Source organism: Phocoena sinus, chromosome 10 (assembly GCF_008692025.1).
Source record: "Phocoena sinus isolate mPhoSin1 chromosome 10, mPhoSin1.pri, whole genome shotgun sequence".
NCBI classification, from domain to species: Eukaryota; Metazoa; Chordata; class Mammalia; order Artiodactyla; family Phocoenidae; genus Phocoena; species Phocoena sinus.
The window spans coordinates 47,074,227-47,097,072 of NC_045772.1; the positions used below are offsets into that span (position 1 = coordinate 47,074,227).

General features: G+C 43.3%; 1 protein-coding gene across 2 annotated transcripts in view; it reads left to right on the forward strand.

Annotated features, from left to right (window-relative positions):
* PTPRB (protein tyrosine phosphatase receptor type B) overlaps nucleotides 1-22,846 on the forward strand; it is a 113,927-nt gene that overhangs the window by 59,687 nt on the left and 31,394 nt on the right. For both annotated transcript variants that reach the window (XM_032645138.1, XM_032645139.1), the window contains 10 exons: nucleotides 53-316; nucleotides 4,324-4,587; nucleotides 5,120-5,383; nucleotides 6,178-6,441; nucleotides 8,600-8,869; nucleotides 13,110-13,373; nucleotides 15,194-15,457; nucleotides 16,201-16,482; nucleotides 20,086-20,364; nucleotides 20,878-21,027. In XM_032645138.1, the coding sequence (XP_032501029.1) occupies nucleotides 53-316; nucleotides 4,324-4,587; nucleotides 5,120-5,383; nucleotides 6,178-6,441; nucleotides 8,600-8,869; nucleotides 13,110-13,373; nucleotides 15,194-15,457; nucleotides 16,201-16,482; nucleotides 20,086-20,364; nucleotides 20,878-21,027 (2,565 nt within the window). The remainder of the gene's footprint in view (nucleotides 1-52; nucleotides 317-4,323; nucleotides 4,588-5,119; nucleotides 5,384-6,177; nucleotides 6,442-8,599; nucleotides 8,870-13,109; nucleotides 13,374-15,193; nucleotides 15,458-16,200; nucleotides 16,483-20,085; nucleotides 20,365-20,877; nucleotides 21,028-22,846) is intronic.

Here is a 22,846-nt window from a genome sequence, read left to right on the forward strand (position 1 = left end):
GACTTTTGACTGTGCCTTTCTTTTTAAATTTTCTCCCCCTGTTAAATCCCAGTCCCTTCCAGTGTGAGTGGAGTAAGGGTGAACAACTCTGGTCGCAATGACTACCTCGGTATATCCTGGCTGCCTGCTCCTGGAGACGTGGATAACTACGTGGTGACACTCTCCCACGATGGCAGGGTGGTTCAGTCCCTCGTGACTGCCAAGTCTGTCAGCGAATGTTCCTTCAGCTCCCTCACCCCAGGTCGCCTCTACAATGTGACCATAACGACGAGGAGTGGCAAGTATGAAAATCACTCCTTCGGCCAAGAGCGGACAGGTGAGGATCTCAGGAGGTTCAGGCTCTATGAGAGCCAGCCGGCTATGTGGTTCAGGGCATCACAGATCTGCAGCAATTCTGTAATGAGGGGATTAAAGACCATTGAGATCACATTATTATGGCGACTTCATATTTTCACGCAAGAAGTTCCTTATGTGAGCAGATGTTACCTTTAAAGTAAGATGAACACCATTTTCGTGGCTAGAATTCATAGTATATTCAAATATAGTAACAGGTCTTTCTGTTTAGGGTTGCCAGACCCTGGCTCTATGGATGTTCACTAATTTAATCCTTATAAAGTCCTTACTGAGGTAGTTGTGGTTATTATTCCCATTTTACAGATTCTGATAAGAATCTGATAAAAGCCATTCACTCTCTTTCCAATGCACGTACCTGCCCTATCCCCAGCAAGTTCACGGACAATTTGGGGGTTACTACTTTCCTAAAGTCTACCCACGAAGCACTGGGTGAAAACCAAGGTTCAGGGTAACTTGTCCAACTGTTTAACTTGTTAAAGAGCCGGTGCACTTCAGATCCTGGATTTGAACCCAGTTCTGAATGACTCCAGAGCCTACAAAGCTCTCTGTCCTGAAATCCTTCCTGAAATGTCTGTTGGTCAAGACCACTGTTCATCCTTTTTCACACAAAGTGAAGATGTGAACCTTTATAATTCTGGGACTAAGAGCAAACTCTTAGCAAAGGCTTTGAAGGCCTGGTTGGTCTTCAATGTGCTGGAAAGAGCTAAGTTTAGACAACTACCGTTTTCCCAATATACTTATGCTTCCTGGGGTTTACATCTGAGATTTCTGCTTAAGGTGAGATTAATATTTTATCAAATCTTTCCTGCTGATCTATGGTTTGATATTTGCATTTTTAAATGTCAGTTTTTCCATGAGAATCTGGGACAACTGACAACATCCAATGCCCCAGCACAGGGTCTGGAGCCTAGTAGGCTCCAGAGTCATTCATTGAGTAATGAATGTTTGGTAAATGAATAATCAGAAATCACCTAGATCAGGTGTTTTCACCCAGTGCTTCGTGGGTAGACCTTAGGAAAGTAGTAACCCCCAAATTGTCCGTGAACTTGTTGGGGATAGGGCAGGTATGTGCATTTCTTTGGAAAGAGAGTGAATGGCTTTTATCAGATTCTCATAGCTTCTGTGACCTCAGAAAGTTAAGAACCACTGATTTACATTGTTACAGCATGCTAGCATTGAAAGTGTCCTTAGAATGATCTAACCCCGGGCTTCCCTGGTGGTGCAGTGGTTGGGAGTCCACCTGCCGATGCAGGGGACACGGGTTCGTGCCCCGGTCCGGGAGGATCCCACGTGCCGCGGAGCGGCTGGGCCCGTGAGCCATGGCCGCTGAGCCTGCGCGTCCGGAGCCTGTGCTCCGCAACGGGAGAGGCCACAACAGTGAGAGGCCCGCGTACCGCAAAAAAAAAAGAATGATCTAATCCCATCTCATTTGAGTTAAAGTCCCAGAGAGAAACTGTGGCTTCTCCAAGGTCACACGGTTGAGCAGTAGCCAAGCCCTACCGCACTCCAGGGCTGTTTCCATTACGTCATGCTCTCCCTGAAAGCACTAGTCAGGGATATAAAGAGATAGTCCCTACCCTCAAATTATTACGTATTGTGCTGATAAGCGCAATACTGACTGAGATCTGATTTTTATTTACAAAGCAGCCTTATGTCAGTGTCTTCTGTTGATTAATTTGGAGCCTAAAAATTGCCAGAAATTAAAGGATATGTCATCCAACCACTAGCCCCTTGCTGCCCCTTGGTGTCAATTCATGAATGTTTCCTATTCACATGACCTTCATATTGCAAGGCCTTGTGCTAGGATTGATTTTAAATGCAAGAAAAGTGATCCTTTATTCAAAGCACCCTTTTGATGCTTTACCAACATGAACTTGAATTTGGCACGTGACTAATCAAGGCAAACCACTGCCCCTGACAAGTCAGTTTAACTGGAGAGTCGTGTCTGAGTTGTTGCCTTGTTTATTTTGGCCGATTGTCTCAATGCCTTCTACATTTCGGGTGAAAGTGTCAATATTTCTAATTCCGTATCACATCATCTCACCATACAGCAAGGCAAGTCCCACAAATTACCCGCAGTTCCACCTGGAGAGCCCCTTACTGACTTAGCATGGTATTCAGTCTGGTTTTTCTTCCTGCTTTGCCTTCAGTAAATTGCCTGGATCGTTGACCTTTCTTAGCCCACACTTACAGTGTCACTTCAGAATTTCTTCTGTACAAGTCTGTGATGACTAAATTCTAGCAACACTCTGATTGGTTCCAGATAAATATCTTGAAAAAAAGCACACCTGCCCTTGCTCCGTATCTATGGTGAGATATATTCCAGTACAAAAACCAGCACACATAAGCCAACAAAGGATAGTAATGCAACTTGTAGGTGTTAAGAAGCTTCATGAAAACTGTAGCTTAGATACCAAAATATTGAAATTTCTGGGTCATTTCATGCTTTGGAAGAAAGTGGAAGAGAAAACTTGGACATAGGCGTGGCATGTGGTCAGAGCAGAAATCCCTTAACGTAAACCAGACACAGACAGAGGCTACCCAATCCAGAGAACATGCTAGTATTAAGATAGAAATTTAGGGCCCTGGATCTGATTGAGTTCATACTTCTTTTCAATGCTCCTTCTCATTAATATTTATAAAATCCAGTTATAGCCAAATAGTAATGAATCTGGGGCCTACTTTTGAATTAAAATACAGCCCCAAATGAAAAAATAGAATATCCTTAATATCATGCTCAAAATACAGAATTGCCTTATTTTACAGCGTTCCTGTTAACGAGCACTGATTGGTTGATCAATTGAGAAAAAACCCATGGGTACACAGATTTGTTTGTTCGTTTGTTTATATGTTTATGGGGAATGTCAGGTGTACAAAGTTGGATTAATCATAATTCTTGGTTCAGGATCCTGTGCATCAGTTGCCACTGCTATTTGTTTTTATGGCATTTAATTAAATTTAGACATTTAGTTAATAATTTTTAGTAATTTAATATGTACTTGAGAAACCACTACCCAAAATAAAAGCTAGGGACTTGATAATAATCTATATCAGATCATGTATTTCACACCTCACTGGTCCATCCCAAAGTTACCATCATCTTCACTCTTATTTTTCTCTCTTGCCTTCCATCCTGCAGTTTTATTATTTATGTAATCCTAAAATTATATTTCTAAAATTTTAGTTGTTTTAATACAAAAAAAGGTATTTTTTATGCAGTATATAATCTTTGGGGACTAAGATTTTTCACTTAGTATTATCTTGATAAGATTCATCCATATTTTGTGTTTTGATATTAAGGGCGAAATCCATAGTTTTGTGTTTTGAGTTAAGAAAAATTGTGACTGCTGTATAGTATTTCACTGTGTTCATATACCATTTCATTCATCCAATTTCCTGTAGATGGGCATCCTCTCTCACACTTGGTTTTATCAAGTTTTTAAATTTGCCAGGCAAATGGATGTAAAATGGTATTGTGCCACGGCCCTGACTTGCATTTCCCTTGATCACCAATGATGTTGAACATCTTTTCACGTATTACTTACCATATGTGTTTCCTCATCTTCCGTTTTTCTTTTGGATTGTGTATACTCTTCTTGGTAACTTAGTATCATATCTTGAGTCACCAAGGTATGCTGGAATTGTTAATATCATTGCCATCATTCATATTAATCATCAGTTATTATGTTTAATGCTCCATTTTGTACATGACACTTTGTGTAGGCTAACAACGGGATTAGAATTAATTCATCAGGTCTGTAAAAAGATCCATTTAATCAGTCCAAACTGATTTAACTGATAACAATCTTTCCCCTCCAGAAATTTGTGATCTGAAGGTCTAAGATTTTTCTTTTAAATGCACACAGTAAAAATCTACTCACTTTCCTTTATCATCCCGTGTTGTCATCTGTGATCAGTTGCTCCCTCAGAACCATTAAATCTCTAGCTGTTTTCTGTTCTCTTTTGCAGTGCCTGACAAGGTCCAGGGAGTCAGTATCAGCAACTCAGCCAGGAGCGACTATTTAAAGGTATCCTGGGTACATGCCACCGGAGACTTTGATCACTATGAAGTCACCATTAAAAACAAAAATAACTTCATTCAGACGAAAAGCATTCCTAAGTCTGAAAACGAGTGTATATTTGTTAAGCTAGTCCCTGGACGGTTGTACAGTGTCACTGTTACTACAAAAAGTGGACAATATGAAGCCAGTGAACAAGGGAATGGAAGAACAAGTAAGTGGAAAGATTGCAAAATTTGGTAGTTGGTTGGGACTTGAAGGTCATCGAGTAAATAATTTATCTGAACCTTGAATTTTCTCTGCTTACTGATCAGTAAATTACATTCCCGGTTAGTCTCAGTGGGAGCCAACATCATTCAGCCAAGCCATGGCCTATAATTACAGAATATTTATTGGCAGATAAAAGCAAGCATAGTGGGGTAGCAGGAACACCAAATTTCTCATTTTTCTTCCCTGTCCTCCTGCATTGTGGCATTTAAAGTTCTAGATGTCTTGTTTTATCCTAGGATTGAGATCAAAACTCATTTTACAATTATATTCTACCAATACTTAGCATATAAGATTTATGCCAGAAAAAAAATTACAATTGTAATAGTTGCTTCCAATTTTTCTTGTTTAATTATGCATGAAGTAGCTGAAGTGGTTTATTCAGGAAAGGGAGATGTTTGCCAGGTCTGTGAATGTGATTCATAAATTATTGTGTAGTAACCTCTGATCAGTCACTTTCCTGAAATGTCTTCTCATAGTCCCGGAGGCTGTTAAGGACCTCACATTGCACAACAGGACCACTGAGGACCTTCAGGTGACATGGACACGAGCTGATGGGGACGTCGACCAGTATGAGATCCAACTGCTCTTCAATGATATGAAAGTATTTCCTCCTTTTCACCTTGTCAATACCGCAACTGAGTATCGATTCACCTCCCTCACACCAGGGCGCCAGTATAAAATTCTTGTCTTGACAATCAGTGGAGATGTACAGCAGTCAGCCTTCATTGAGGGCTTCACAGGTAATTGGAAATCTGGCTCTAGAACCTGACTAGATAGTGTGGTGTATTTAGCATGTTGGGTAGCCAGGCGTTTTGGTTGAGGATTTAAAGGGCTAAGGGGTTGGGGGGGTGGCAAGAAGGGAGAAGGTTATCTTGATAGTGACAATAATGTTGTCCGAGCTGGTTTAACAAAACTGAAGTATGATGTAGGGGGAGAAAGAAAAGCTTTCTGAAAAATAACATTGAATTGATATAAATAGCTGTTGCCTGTGAGGCTTACAGATTAAATGTAAATAACCTGATTGGTTGGTTGGATATTCCTTCTTTGGAACTCTATTAGGAGTGTTGCTATAATAGTTAACATTTATTAAGAGTTTACTGTGAACTAGACACACAGCAAAGTACTTTATATGTACATTTTGTTCAGTCCTAACAATTTCGTGGGCTGGTCGCTATTATTATCATTGCTGTTTTTCGGATAAGGAGACTGAAACTTACAGGGGTTAAGCAGTTTGCCTATAGTCCCACAAGTAGTAGATAAGAAAACCAAGACTCGGACCAAGTCGATCTAGTTAGCGCTCACTATATAACTGGCATTCTTCATTTCCACTCACTGGCCTTGATGTCCCTCTAAACTTCCCCCATCAACTTCAGCTCAAGCAGAAAAGTCAGAGAAAAATGGTAGATTGATACCAATATTTTTCATACGTATTTTTTCAGTAGATGCCAAAAGGTAGGAAGCACGAAACTTTTAGTTGAAAATTTCCACAGTTCATTCTCTAAGTGATGGTTTTTAAATTTATTCTCTTTTTTAGTTCCTAGTGTTGTCAAAAATATTCACGTTTCTCCCAACGGGGCGACAGATAGCCTGACGGTGAACTGGACTCCAGGTGGGGGGGACGTGGATTCCTACACGGTGTCAGCGTTCAGGCAGAATCAAAAGGTTGAGTCTCAGACCGTCCCCAAGCTTGTCTCTGAGCACACGTTCCACAGGCTGGAGGCTGGGGAGCAGTACCGGATCGTGATCGCCTCTGTCAGCGGGTCCCAGAAGAACCAAGTAGATGCGCTCGGGCGTACGGGTAAGCGCCCCCCTGGAGAAGGGCCAAATAGTTCTCCATGATGGGACGATGGATGGGCTTGGCCACTCACAACTGGAAAATACCCAAATTCAAAACCACTAAGTTCGCACAATTCAATGTGGTTCCGAGAGCCTTTCTCGTATTTCTTTTCTTTGCATTTTTGTTTCTGAACAGAGTGATTCAAAAACAGATGAAAGGTAAGTAGAAACGAAATCATGTGAATAGATTTTTATACTTGCTAAGGGATATAAATAGTTGATTCTCTAACTCTGCGTGTTTCAAAATTTTACCCCTTTCTCAAAATTCTTTAAAGAAAAACACACCTATGCCATCTCCTTCATTTGTGATGAATTAATAATGTATCTGTTTATTTATATTAATATCACTATTCACATAGTACTTTCAAAACAAAAATAAGCTATCGGCACCACTATAAATGCCAGGCGTTTAAAATGATCTTTAACCATACTACAAGGTAGAGATCATTATCTTCAATTTATAGATGAGGAAAGTAAGGCTTAGAAAGTTTATAAAACATTATCAAGGACACATGTAATAAGACCTAGAGCTATAATTCAAATCTAGGTCTATCTGGCTCCAAGCATCATGCTCTCTCTACTGTGATACAATATGTACTAGATGGCTTCCGTTCTCATGACCGCTTATTTAGTTGTGGGGCATGGGCCTCTGTCTCTGTGTCTGTTTCATATACGTATATCTCCAACTATATGTCAAGCACTATGTTAGAAAATGGGAATTCAGCAGCAAGATAGAGCCCCTGACCAAAGAAGCTTACAATATAGTGGAGTCAGGTAAAAGGCAACTAAAGTATAGCATGATAAGTGCTAAAATAAAAGTAATGTCAGGATACTATAGGAGCAAACAAAAAGAGTCAGGGAAGGCTTCCAGGAGGAGGTAACATTTAAAAAGATACTAAGAAATGATCCTGGTGAAGTATGTGTTGATCTGGTTCTAGCAGAAAAGCAAAGGCCTGGACGGAAGAGAAAGCATGGCACATTTGCAGAGCTATACGCTACTTATGCTAGAATAACGATATGAGCCACGTGGCCAAGTAGGTAGATGGACCTAATTTCGAAGGGCCTTGTGTGCCTTGTTAAAGTGTTTAGAATTGTGGATAGCGATTAAAGGGCCATCAGCATGGCATGCTATGAGAATCTGCCAGACACTGTGTACAGTTAGAAACAGTGGGAAGTGAGGAAACAAGAGACTTGCGGTACTGTGGGTGAGAGATGATGGTGTCCTAGGCTAGTGAGGAAGAGAAGGAGAGAAGTGGAAAGACCCAAGAGATGTAAGATTTAGGAGACAGGAATGACAAGACTCGTGTTTGATTCTGTAGAAAGGTGAGTGTGACAAGTTTCTGGCTTGGATCAAGAGTTGGACCAAGACTTGGACCAACAAAGGGCAATGAGGAGGTGGTGGGAGGGAGATGAGCAGTTCAGTCTGGGCATCTTGAGGGTTGGGGGGGCGGTGTCTGTGGAACATCCAGAGAGGGATGTCATTTGCAAAAATAGATGAGAGATCTGAACTGAGAGTTTAAATTTGGGAATCATCACCACATGGCTAACAATTCAAACCATGGGAGTGGATGAGATCTCTTAAGGATATTATGTAGAATGAGAAAAAATATAAGCTTAGGACATAAAATATTATTAACAAATAATACCATCTGGCCTTTCACATCAGGAGCTGTAGTACAAACACTGTTATATGCTGCTGCTTAGGTCAAGGCTTAAAGCTTTGACCTGAGTTAATCTTGGGAATGAAAGTCTAAACCAGCAACACCATCCAGTCATCCAAACTGTATTCACTGAATGTAAATTAGTTCAGCATTCTTCCACTTTCTAGATACATCGATATGCGTCACTCTGCATATTTATCAGTGTCACTTCCACTAATTTTTCTACTTGTTTGACTTCAAGATCCGTCTAAATCAGAGGAAAAAAAAAAAGAGAGAATCTAAGCAGTTATACAGATAATTCAGACCACGAAATACTTTCTCCTAAGGGCACATGGAAAGTGTCAATGATGCAACCATGAGGCATCATCTTCCATCTGCAGTTGATGTAGATGTAGGGATGTTTTTCTCAATTGGTTACTTAACCCTAAGTGATGGAACTGGCGTCTCTTTTCTTTGCAGTCCCAGCATCCGTCCAGGGAATAACTGCAGACAATGCCTACAGTAGTCACTCCTTAATAGTAAGTTGGCAGAAAGCTGTTGGCGTGGCAGAAAGATATGATATCCTGCTTCTAAGTGAAAATGGGATCCTCCTAAGTAACACATCAGAGGCAGCCACGACTAAGCAGCACAAATTTGAAGACCTAACACCAGGAAAGAAATACAAGATACAGATCCTAACCGTCAGCGGAGGCCTCTTTAGCAAGGAAGCCCAGACCGAAGGCCGGACAGGTAATTCGCACAGCTTGTTGTTTCGTACAACACCTCCCTGTCTGCTCTTCCTTAAGAACTGTAGGGCCAAAGGGATGAAGCAACACTGGGAGATGATACATATTTCTTGACACAGCAGGGACATTCACCGTGATTTGCCACTTCCGCCAGTCGGCCTATTCGCACAGCTTTCAGCCCACCACACTCCAATTCAGATTTTGCCGGACAGGTAATTCGCACAGCTTGTTGTTTCGTACAACACCTCCCTGTCTGCTCTTCCTTAAGAACTGTAGGGCCAAAGGGATGAAGCAACACTGGGAGATGATACATATTTCTTGACACAGCAGGGACATTCACCGTGATTTGCCACTTCCGCCAGTCGGCCTATTCGCACAGCTTTCAGCCCACCACACTCCAATTCAGATTTTGCATCAAAACTGGCTCTATTCATTTCTTATTTTTGCTGTAATAAATTGCCACAAACTTTGCAGCTTCAAACAACACAGATTTATTATCTTATAGTTCTGGAGATCAGAATCTGAAAATAGGTTTTATGGGGCTAAAATCAAGGCGTCAGGTCACAAAAGGACTGTGTTTCTTCTAGAGACCTCGTGGGGAGAAGCCATCCCTCACCCTTTTCAGCTTCTAGAGGCCACTCACATTCCTTCCAGCAGTGGCCTCACTCCCACCGCTGTGTCTGTCACCATATCGCCTTCTCTGCTCTCTTGCCTCCCTCTTCCATCTTTTTTTTTTTTTTTTGTGGTACACGGGCCTCTCACTGTTGTGGCCTCTCCTGTTGCGGAGCACGGGCTCCGGACGCGCAGGCTCAGCGGCCATGGCTCACGGGCCCAGCCGTTCCGCGTCATGTGGGATCTTCCCAGACCGGGGCACGAACCCGTATCCCCTGCATCGGCAGGCGGACTCTCAACCACTGCGCCACCATGGAAGCCCTCCCTCTTCCATCTTTTAAGGACTCTTGTGATCACATTGGTCACCACTCAGACAATCCAGGATAATCTCAAGATCCTGAACTTAACCACATCTGCAAAGTCCCTTTTGTCACATGAGGTAACATAGTCACAGGTTCCGGGGATTAGAACATGGGCATCTTTGGGGGCCATTATTCAGACAGCACCACTGGTCTAACTGATTATTTATTTATTAAGCACCCAGGTCTGAAAGGGGTTTGATGTCGATAGGGACATAAAGCTAAGTTAGGCATGCTTCTCGCCCTGGAAGAAGTGACTGACAATTGGGGGAGACAGACACAGGGACAAATAATGTCAATACATTGTGATAAGGGTTGTTTGTAAGAGAGGGATGTCCAGCATCAAGGGGAGCATGGAGTCAGGTGGAATTGGGAAGTCTTCTTGAAAGTGACCTTTCAGTACTGTCATGAAGGATGAAGCAATTCTCCACGTGGAGAAAAGCTAGAAGGACACCCAGTGCAGACAGACGACCATGTGCCAAGACAGGGAGGTGTGAGAAGGAGCAGGGAGATTTTGCGGTAGCCGAAGTGTGTGTTACATGGTGGAGACGTGAGGCTGGAAAGGCAGGTTCGGGCCACATTAGATAGTGCCTGGCGTGCCTTCCTCAGGAATTTATTTTTCATCTTATAAAATAAATAAAAGGAGACAATAAAAGTTTTTCAGCCAGACAGTGAACGTTCTGTAATAAAAATTTGTACTTTTAAAAAAAAAGGTAGGGGCTTCCCTGGTGGCGCAGTGGTTGAGAATCTGCCTGCTAATGCAGGGGACACGGGTTCAAGCCCTGGTCTGGGAGGATCCCACATGCCGCGGAGCAACTAAGCCCGTGAGCCACAGCTACTGAGCCTGCGCGTCTGGAGCCTGTGCTCCGCAACAAGAGAGGCCGCGATAGTGAGAGGCCCGCGCACCGCGATGAAGAGTGGCCCCCGCTTGCCACAACTAGAGAAAGCCCTCGCATAGAAACGAAGACCCAACACAGCAAAAATAAATTAATTAATTAATAAACTCCTACTCCCAACATCTTCTTAAAAAAAAAATGGCCCACAACTTCAGAATTATTCTAAATAAACTAGTCTAAGCACGTAAATAATAATTGTTGTTGCTAATAAATAAAACGGATGCTTCTAAATAAATAAATAAATATTTTAAAAAAGGTAAATCAGATGGCGATGGAGGATAGATTGAATGGAGAAGAGACCAAAGGTGGGGAGACAGGCTCATAAATGAACTTGTTATTGATCACCTACTGTGTGCCAGGCACTGTCCTAAATGCTGGATACACAGAAATGAATAAAACAGCCCTCATAGTCATGAAGCCTATATTCTAGTAGGGGAGAAAGGCAATGAAGAAAATAAAGGAGTAAAAAATGTAGTACGTTAAATGGTAATAAATAGGAGAAAATTAAAGCAGGAAGTGGGTTAGCAAGTGCCAGACGCTAACAATTTTAGATAGTACAGTCCTGAAAGGTTTTGTTGAGAAGGTGACATTTGAGTAAAAGTCTGAACGAAGTGAGAAAGAGGACCGTGTAGATATTTGGGGAAGAGCATCCCGAAGCAGAGCAAACAGCAAGGCGACGAACCTGAGGTGGGAGCGTTGGAGAAGCAGCAACGAGGCCACTATTGGTAGAGCACAGTGAGTGACGGCAGAGTGAGGGGAGGTGGTCAGAGCGGTAACTGGGGTCCTAAGGTGATGGCAGTCATAGAAACGATAAGGGTCCAAAGCAAAACTAATGCAGGGGCCCTGATGAAGAATAGTAGATATAGTCAAGAAATAGTCCTGCATTAGATAAGATGGCACTTGGTGGCTGAGTAGAGTATAAAAGGAGGAACAGAAGAAGATTCTACAGTTTCTACCTGGTAGAAGATGATTCTATTAACTGAGATAAGAGAAGCAGGAGGAGAGAGTGTCAAGGAAAAAGATACAGGGCTCAGTTCTGAACTGAGTTTGTGATGTCTGAATGACTTGCAGAGAGAGGTGATCAACAGGTTATTGATAATAGGGGCCCTGCGCTCAGAAAAGTGAGCTGGAGATAAAGATTTGGACAAAAATTCTAGTTAGATCCATGTTTTAGTCTGTTCAGGATGCTATAACGAGAATACCGTAAACTGGGTGGCTTAAACAACAGACATTATTTCTCACAGTTCTGGAGGCTGGAAGTTCAAGGTCAAGTCTCCAGCAGATTTGGTGTCTGGTGAGGGCCCGTTTTCTGGATCACAGCGAGCATCTTCTCACCGTGTCCTCACATGGTGGGAAGGATGAGAGAGCCCTCTGGGGTCTCTTTTATAAGGCACTGATCCCACTCATGAGGTCTCCACCCTCATGGCCTAATCATCTTCCATTTGCTACCCCCTGAAACCATCATTTTGGCCTTTAGGCTTCAACATGAATTTCCGGGAGGGTCGGGGTGGAGACACAAACATGCAGGCCATAGCGAGCCATAAAGTGAATGAGACTGACTGTTTCGCTAATGTTATAGAATATGAAGGAGACAAAGGGTGAAACCATGGGAAATACCAACTTTTAAGGATCTGGCATAAGGAGAGGGGGAAAGCAAAGGAGCCTGAGAAAGTGTTTGGAGAAGAGAACCCAGGAGAGAGGAGACAGATGTCCTGTTCTATTTCCACTGGCATCTTAAGACTTCCATGGTATCAGGCAGCATCTGTGCCAACAGTTTGGAAGCAGGTCATTTCACCTTGCCAGCAGGTAGCACGGAAGGCCAAAACGGTTCCAAAATCTTAATGTAAACCTTTTTTAAAAAATGGTTTTGGCTTTTCCTCTTCCTTCTCTTTCCCATGTCTCTGAATCTAGTTTTCTCTTTCTGCCTGATTTTCCCTTTCTTTCATACCTAGTCTCTCCTTCCCACTGCCCTTCCCTCCAATGGTCATTTCTTAGCTCTCAGAGGGCACTCAGAGATAGATTGCTGGTCTCTGATCTAGTTCCTAGTACTGGAAAAACATTTAGTCACACAGGTCAGACTAACATTTATTTTACATGCAAAAAAATGTCTTTAAAGATAGTTTTCCATTAGTGGGGGTTTTATGTTGTTGTTCTCTTGTGGTTTTGCTTTTTAACATGAACAGCTTCAGCCTCGTGAATTCACATTATTTGGATTTCTTTGCTCTGGGGTCTCCATGTAGTCAATATTCTTAAAGGCAGGGATGGTGTGTTTTGAGCTGCTTGATGGAGTGTGGCCATCTAGGCACCAACCCCGGGCTGGGTCAGGGTTGGCTGTACCAAAACTCAGTCTCATTCTCTTTCTCCTCAACCTTTCTAGTCCCAGCAGCTGTCACCAACCTGAGGATCACAGAGAACGCCACCAGACACCTGTCCTTCAGCTGGACCCCCTCAGAGGGGGAGCTCAAATGGTACAACATCTTTCTGTACAACCCAGATCGAACCCTGCAGGAGCGAGCTCAAGTTGGCCCGCAAGTCCAGAGCTTCTCTTTCCAGAACTTGCTACAAGGTCGAATGTACAAAATGGTGATTGTAACTCACAGTGGGGAGCTGTCTAATGAGTCTTCCGTATTCGGTAGAACAGGTAAGACCTGAACCCAAGCTGTAATGAATAGCAGGGAAATTGTCACAGTACTCACCGGCTTTTCCTTGATTTGTCCTTAGTTTCCTGTTCTACCCAGGGTGTAGCTTTATATGAAATTTGTGACCTTTATATGAAATTTCTGACCCTAAATCAGACCTTTGATTATATATCAGAATAGTTTTTGCACTGGTTTTTGCTTTGTTTCCTACACGTGCTTACCTCATAGAGTTTAGTGAAGAAAATGAATCTGGCTCCTCTACTTGCCAGCAAACTGCTACGCGAGGGTTATAACCCATCAGGGCTCAATTCAAGCTGTGCCTTTCAGCTTTCTACAGGAAATAGATGGAGTGGAGAGCAGGTCCAAAGAAGGGCGGCTACGAATGGGGCCAACAAGCAAAGACTGCTGTGAATCAGAAACACAGCACTAGATGAAGTGAACACAAGAGTTCCAGGAAAATGAGAGAGAAACATCTCTGGGTTTTGCAAATAAGAAACTGAATCTACTCTTTCTCCATAATTTGAGTCCATTATCTCATTTTTCCTATTCAATTTTTATTCTTTTTTAAAATATTTATTTATTTATTTATTTGACCGCGCCGGGTCTTAGTTGCGGCATGTGAACTCTTGAGTTGAAGCATGCATGTGGGATCTAGTCCCCTGAGCAGGGATGGAACCCCGGCCCCCTGCATTGGGAGCGCTGAGCCTTAGCCACTGGACCACCAGGGAAGTCCCCAGTTTTTATTCTTAATTGACAGTTGTTTTTGAGTGCTCTTGTGTGCCAGGCACTGGGCTCACTGTTGCACTAGGAGAGTAGACAAGATTCACAGGGCCCCTGACCTCACAGGGCTCTACACTAGCAGAGAGGAGGAGGGGACAGGACGGCAGATTTTAAAGGGTGATGATTTTGGAACCCCTTATATCCTCTGAAGGAAATAAACATTATGTTATGACACAGCGTGACTCGGCAGGACAAGACTTAGAGACCCGTTTAGACAGAGAAGGCTTTTCAGCTGAGACCCAAAGGTGAGATGAGCCATGGGAAGAGCTCATTTTAGTCACTCAGCAGGAGTTCTCAGCTTGTCTTCTGAGGGAATGAAAAAGAGCAGCGGATGAGCCATGAGTGGAATTTCCTAGATGTTACCATCTTCAGGGCCATCTGCCCTAGGCACGTCTTCCCTTATCTGCTCATTAATGTTTAAAATTCCTCCAACAAGGGACAACAGTCTTCACTCTCCAAAGAATCATGAAGCTTACATACCCACGGGACAGGTGCCAGCCTGACTAATTTATACTATGGTAGAAATGACTGTTAACACTTCCCTTCCCAAGTGAGGTTCCATCAGTATAGATTTTGGGGGAAGAAAGGGCTGAGAGAGAGAACTGAGAACCTAAGAGAGGATGGAGAGGAAGTAAAGCGGCCCAGAGAGGGATGTTATGGGATGGTGGCCCAAGTGAGATGGGCCAGACTGGAAGGGGCAGGAACATTTTATGAACAACTTTCAGGGCTTTTTATATCCTAAGTTATGAACTATTTGACCAGTCTTAGTCATTTCTGAAGATTTCACTTTATATGTTTATCAGAGGACATGTAACGAGCATACAGAAGTCACCACCTCTTGTGCTTTGTTTTATTTTAATTTGTGCCAGGTCTCTAGACCACATGCCCCTAAACTCAAGTGACCTGAAGTAGAAGCAAGATCTGACTCTACAATAAGCACTACTCACCCGTACACCCAACATAGCTCATGTTTTCACCTGTGGGCCAAAATGCCTTTGTTTCTATCTGTCTTGTTTTTAGTAAAGGTTGTCCTTCTCTTAAGTCCCAGCCTCTGTGAGTAACCTCAAGGGATCCAATCGAAACATGACAGACAGTCTCTGGTTCAGCTGGAGTCCAGCCTCTGGGGACTTCGACTTTTATGAGCTGATTCTCTACAACCCAAATGGCACAAAGAAGGAAAACTGGAAAGACAAGGACCTGACGGAGTGGCGTTTCCATGGCCTCGTTCCCGGAAGGAAATACACGCTGTGTGTGATAACTCATAGTGGAGATCTCAGCAACAAGGTCACGGGGGAGAGCAGAACAGGTAAGAAGCCCAGTTGCCAATGGCCAAGTGTTGGTGGGAAGTAGCTTCCACAGGCATGTTTTAATTACGGCCTTATTAATAAGAAATAAAATCAGTAATGATGTACCATGTGCTAGCCCCTGAACTTGGGGAGGCTCTGTGATAGAATGGGTAAAGGAGACAGACTTTGGGTGAAAAGATCTAGGTCCTTGGCTCAGCTCTACCACTTACCTGTGTGAAGCTGGGCAAGTCACCGAGCATCTCTAAGCCTCAGCTTTCTCATCTGTAAAATGGGGATAGTCATATACATCATCATTGTGTTACTATGATTAGCGCTTTCTAAATTTTCTTATTTCTTGGGCACACACAGATAACATTGATATCTGTGTGCCACCCTGGGGTCAATGAACAAGGCTGTCTGCAATTGGATGTAACTGTCTGTGGACTCTAGCCTTCACATCCCCAAATCTGATGGAATAAATATCTTCTCATACTTGTAATCCATTCAGGGCACACTCATGCTCCATAGCACCCTGGTAAAAAATCTCTGGTTATAAAAATTAAAGAAAATGTACATAAAACACTTGAGGACAGTGTCTCACACGTAGTAAACACTGTAAATGGAAGCTCTTATTATTATGTTATCATATTACCTCTTCCTATGAAGTACGTTAAACGTATGTCTGATGTCGCTCAGCTATCTTATTTATATATGTTATGGCATAGAAGTGACTACATGATTTTTTACTTGCTCATACATACAGCCCCAAGTCCTCCCAGTCTTATGTCATTTGCTGATGTTGCGAACACATCGTTGGCCATCACCTGGAAAGGGCCACCGGACTGGACAGACTATGATGACTTTGAGCTGCAGTGGTTCCCCAGAGATGCCATCACAGTCTTCAACCCCTACAGCAACAGAAAATCAGAAGGACGCATCGTGTATGGCCTTCGTCCAGGGAGATCTTATCAATTCAGTGTCAAGACTGTCAGTGGTGATTCCTGGAAAACCTACAGCAAACCAATTTTTGGATCTGTGAGGACAAGTATGACATGTCTTGATTCTCAGATGAAGTGGGGAAGAAGTATGTGTTGCAACATCTTATTCCAATGGGGCTTGGTTTAAATCCACATTTTTACCTGAAATAGGTTAGATTTGAATTCAGACAGAAGTTCTATATAGATTTGTTCATTTATTCAACTTTAACAACAAGAAATAATCTCTGCCCTCATGGAGCTTACAGTCGAGTGGGAGGTACTATCATTAACAAGACATTTTGGGTGTGATGAAGGAAGTATTTGGCACTAGAGAAACACAGGGTAAAGGCATCTGACCCAATAAAAGGGAGCTTCCTAGAAGAAGAAACATCCAAATCAAAACCCAAGGAAAGGGCTTCCCCGGTGGCACAGTGGTTGAGGGTCTGCCTGCCGATGCAGGGGACACGGGTTCGTGCCCCGGTCCGGGAAGATCCCACATGCCACGGAGCGGCTGGGCCCATTAGCCATGGCCGTTGAGCCTGCGCGTCCGGAGCCTGTGCTCCGCAATGGGAGAGGCCACGACAGTGAGAGGCCCGCGTACCGCAAAAAAAAAAAAAAACCAAGGAAAGAGTAAGACTCACTGGGTGGAGATGAAGAAAGATGTAAAGAATGTTCCAGGTAGAGAGAATAAAAGATTCCAAAACCAGGCAGGAGGCAGGAATAGAAAGGAGTTTAGTTGGCCAGAGGCTAATAGGTGAGGATTAGGAGAATCAGGTCATAAAATGTCTTGTGAGCCATGATGATGATTTTGAACCTCAGTCCATTGGAGCCACTGAAGGATTTTCAGCCGAGATATAATCAAATTTGCATTTTAGAAAGTCACTATGGGGGTGGAACAGAGAACAGATCGAAAGGGGCAAACTAGAAACAGAGGGACTGGTTAGAACATATTGCTGTAAATTCTGAAGATGAAAATACTTCAACAATAAAGTACATATCAGTTTCTTCCCCAAGAGTTTTTTTTTTTTTGCGGTACACGGGCCTCTCACTGTTGTGGCCTCTCCCGTTGCGGAGCACAGGCTCCGGACGCACAAGCTCAGTGGCCATGGCTCACGGGCCCAGCCACTCCACGGCATGTGGGACCCCCCCGGGGGCACGAACCCGCGTCCCCTGCATCGGCAGGTGGACTCTCAACCACTGCGCCACCAGGGAAGCCCCCACACAAGGCATTTTGAGATAAATACCACAGACCTCAAAGAAACAGAAGTTTTTGGTATAGGAACCTCAATCCAAATATTTATTTTTCAATAATACCCAGTAAATGTAGTTTCTGAGATCAGATCAAATAGTTATTGGTTGTTGATAAATTATGAAGTTGAAAATTAGAAATTTAAGCCAGTAGCTGTTTTGTTCATTCAACAAACATTCATGCTACAAAAATTATAACTCTTTGGATATTGTATCCAAAGAGCAGTTTGGGATCAGATAGGTGTGTGTCAAGAGAAATATGTGAAAAAGAACTAAGAGTTTTAGTTTATAGCCAGATCAAGAGGGGCTTGCAGTGGCATATTGTGGGCTGTGTAATTGAATCACAGGTGTTAGAATCTGAGAGCTCAGTTGAGGTTGGGCTGGTCAGATCGCATCTGGAATGTTGTATTTGGTCCTGGATGCTAGAATTTAAGAGAGGCATTTACCAGATGGGGCGTGCCCCAGAGGAAAGCGCCGGCACCAAGAGGGGCTCGGTGCTGAGTTTTACGGGGAATGGCGGAGTGAACTTCGAGGGTTGCATTAGTTCAGATTGGGTTTGGCTGTGGGTAACAGAAGACCAGAGGATTAAACAAAACAGAAGTTGAGAATTCTCATGTAAAATCATTCCAGTGCCCCATTTCTCACAAACACACTCCAGCCATGCTGAACAGCTTGCACCGCTCCACCAGCCACCTTCCCACTCCTCCCAGCACCACCCTTGGTGCCCAGGTTCGTGGTTTTCTCTGCCTAAAATGCCCCTCTCCCAGTATCTAGGCGAGGTGTCATCTCTGCCAGAAAGGCTTTGCTAACTCCTGCCCACCGCTAACGCTGGAAGCAGAAAGTTGTCTGTCACTTCACACAGCATCCTCTTCCCCATTTCTTCTGGTACATTCTCTTTTCTACCTTGTATTATGACTGGTTTGGACTCACCTCCCTTCCTAGAGGTTACAGCTAATATCTTGTTCACTTCTGTACTGTTCACAGTCTCTAGAAGGGCACATCGCACACAGTAGGTACTTGTTTCTTAGTGAATGGAGATGTAACCTGAGTCTTGGAAAACAGGCAGGATTTAGAGGTGAAAAGGAGGAGAGAGAAGGAACTGAGGGAAGAGATCAAAGCAAATTTCCATATTATACTTTGTGTAAATTATCAGAATTATGGATGAGGCAGGATGTTTTCAAAGAATTTCTCCAAAGCTGAAAAAGGAGGTGTCTTTGGGTCTCAGCTGTGACTTGGTTTGAAGGGAGCTCAAAAGATTAACACGCAACTAATGTTTGAAAAGACACAATTATTGTCTGCCTCAAAGGCCAATTCTTCCTCTATCCTGAAAAATCCTCAGCTTGACTTTTTTTCCCTAAATCATCCTCATCTAACCTGCTGTGACTTAGCTTACATTTATAGACCTTGATATGAAACAGGAATTCGCTCAGGAGCTCGCAGATGCCGAGTGTTTGGTGAGGACGGTGACTCCTGTAACAAAGCACGTGTCAGGGGAAGGGGGGTCGTGCTCCAAACCAGAGCAACAGGTGCTGCCGCTGGGAGGGCCAAGTAGGTCTACACATAGTTCCCAGAAGAGCATATATAACGGGGTAACCTACACGGTTTGGTTGTTAACTTGCACGGTCACGTGACTGCTTTTCTTTCAGACTCATGGTTGTGTCACTCACAGGAACAAATAAGATGAGCTGCCATTCAAGTCCCTACTGAGTCAGGCACTCTGTCAGGCAGAAGAAAGTGAACGACCATAAGCACAGGGGGATGAAACGGGGGGATGGAAGAGTCTGGCATCTGTGGGGAATCACAGCAGTTCAGTCCCTGGGGCATGGCGTGTGAGCAGGGAGGGGCAGGCAAAAAATGGAAGACAGGGACAGAAGCCAGATGCAGAGGGTAAAAACGTCAGCAATGCCATTTCTTTCCTCATTTTAAGAACTAACATTTATTGAGCAGTTAGCGCGCCAGCCACTGTGCTGGGTGGCTGTGCATGTTTCAGCTCATTGAGTCGTTACAGTAACCATAGGAAGTAGGTATTCTTAATTTCCCCACTTTGCAGACAGGGCACAGATGTGTTAAATCACTTGCCCACGAGTGAGTCGCTGGCAAACAGAATTTAAATTCAGGCAGATCAAGCTGCACCTCTCGGCTGCTCTGCCCCACCTTCTATCTGACTTCTGCCACTTGATTTCAGGGCCCACGTGTTTCCAGTCACAATGGCAGCCGGTGATTTTTCTAAAGGGACAGAATTTTAATGTTTAGTGTTTCTCAAAGCGGAGTCTCATAGGCAGAAATCCCCTTGGACATCTATGAAAGACAATTCACACGAAGATTGAGAATTATTTATTTTGGTCTCTGAGCTACTTGGAGCCAGAGGAGCTAAAAGGATGTCTCACAGAGTTGTGAAAAGTGTCTCTTCCCGTCTCCTCTAGAGCCAGACAAGATACAGAATCTGCATTGCCGTCCTCAGAACTCCACGGCCATTGCCTGTTCTTGGATCCCTCCCGATTCTGACTTCGATGGGTACAGCATCGAGTGCCGGAAAATGGACACTCAAGAAGTTGAGTTCTCCAGAAAGTTGGAGAAAGAAAAATCTCTGCTTACCATCCTGATGCTAGTGCCCCATAAGAGATACCTGGTGTCCATCAAGGTGCAGTCAGCCGGCATGAGCAGTGAGGTGGTCGAAGACAGCACCATCACCATGATAGACCGTAAGTGTCCCTGGAGGCGCGCACAGGGCGTGTGCCTTTCTCCGTGGTATCCACCACCCCGGTTCACGTGCATACGGCTCACCCACATTAGTGTGTCTTGTTGTCACTTGAAGAGGATCTGAAAGGCTCTGGGAGGTAGAAACATTTCTCTGTGTCACACATCCTGGCAGCAAACAAGTTAAATGATCTTAAAGAACCTGAATGAGTTAGTATTTAAATACATCTCTTTGCCTGACACAGTTAGAGCCATAATGGAGCTTTTAAGCAGTTTGATGCTACAACTCCAGGAAATCCCGCTGAGGAGCTGCCTCTTTCATTATGTTTAATGTGCTACTGGCAAATCACTTCCTCTGCCTGCTTCCCTTCAGGAGAGGAGGAGGTTTTCTTGATTCCAAGCATTACACACACACACAGAGTCTGATGTAGGTGAGTAGAGATCTTCATTTCACTGATAGTTTATACGTAAAAGCATACTTGTGACCCTTCTTGGTTCCCTCCCCACCCTTCTTCCAGGCCCTCCTCCTCCACCTCCACATATTCGGGTGAATAAAAAGGATGTGCTAATTAGCAAATCTTCCATCAACTTTACTTTCAACTGCAGCTGGTTCAGCGACACCAATGGAGCTGTGAAATACTTCACAGTGGTGGTGAGAGAGGCTGACGGTAAGTGATCACGAATTAACTCTGCTGTAAGACACAGGATTACTTTCCCAAAAGTCACTGTGGGAGCTCCTTTTGTGACAAGTTTTTAAAAGAAGAAAACTGAATTTTTATGTCATTTCACTTTCTCTCTGCTGGATGCAGGGAGATGTAACAGAAAACTGCTCAAAGGTTCTTTCCGCAATAAAGCCTATTACCTGCTGGGTTTAATTGTTAAATGGGTGAGTAATATTAATAGCAACTACATCAGTAATAACAGTAACCATCATTTCTTGAGCCCGTACTATGTGCCAGGCACTGTTGGAAGTGCATGGCATGTATTGACTCATTCAGTCTTCTTTGCTACTTATTCAGTCCCGTTCAGCTCCCTTGTTCTGCCATTAAGCAGCTATATGCTTCATCTGCCTTCTCCATTTCCTGTCTCAATACCTGCACCAATCATACACTCCCAAACCACGCACCAATTCACAAAAATATTCAAAAGCTTAAAAGAGGGGAAAAAATGATCATGAAGAGCATTCCTCCTTTCTCTACTGAATTTTCAATAATATGTTTCATTATCTAGTCCACTAAATTATTCAGTGTTACCCAATTCTTATGGATCAGGCAAATACTAGGTAATTCTTATAATAACATTCCATACAACCACCCGGTATGATCTTTAGAGCTTATTACATCAGCATTTATCAAATCATCTGCAGGAGTGCTGTATCTGGGGACACACATGTCCATATGTGTATTTGCCACTGAGGTCTTGTGTGTTATTTCTCCAAAACAGATGTCTGTGTCTGGAATGACATTAATATATTCTACATGTCTTATATTTTTCAAAATTGTTTAAGGTGCTGCACTGGAGTTTCTTAAGCATCCCAGACTATTTTGACTATTTTAACCCATTTGTGGGCAGTGGGAAGCTTTAAACCTGCCATGACAAATGTTGGAGCTAAACAGTATTTCGTTCTCACTGTGTATTTTTACATTTTATTTAGTTGTACTAGAGCTCGTTATGCATAATTAATTCAATAATTTCAAGGGTCAGTGCTGCATTCCAAGTTTCCTCACACATCCTAATTGGAGATAAATAGGTGAACTGTAGAGAGACTTTAAATTTAAGTAGGCTGCCCTGAAGACAGTGTTTTCCTACCTGAATATAAGGCAGTAGCTGAAAAAAAGTAATACCCCAGAATTCAGCCTCGTGTGCTCCAGCCAGGTGGGTTTCAATTATTGATGTCCATGGAGATGGGCTGTGCTCTCCCTGGTGGTCTAAGATAACAAGCCATCTCACATAAGTGTCATTTAGAGCATATATACTCTTCCTAAAGGCAACCTTCCTTTTAATTACTGCCAACAGGATAATATTTCTAAGATCCATTCATTTTTGAGCAAATTTTATTAAACAATAAAAGTTTAATAACTTGAGATTGAGTCCAGGACACAAAGAAGCCCCACAGTACCACTCCTTAAAGTTCACTGTAAATGGTATCCAATCTCTATAATATTTTCCTTCCTAATTATGCTTTCCTCCAGCCAACATCAAAACGAGTTTGCAGTGCCAAAACACACAGCAGGCTGGGCGGACAGGGGAAGAGTTCTGGGAAGTGTTCTGCATGAGGGACCAAATTCAAGCCAGGATTAAGCTGTACTCAAGATAACAGAGCAGGACACGGAGCAATTATCAGACTGGGCACAGCACGGGGAGCGTGCCTATGAGGCGACTGCTCTGGCCTCAGACCTGATTCCTCTTATCTCTTGCCCATTTCCCAGGTCATAGGGATCTCCTTATTCGCTCAGCTACAATGGTTATTGGCAAGGTAGAGACCTT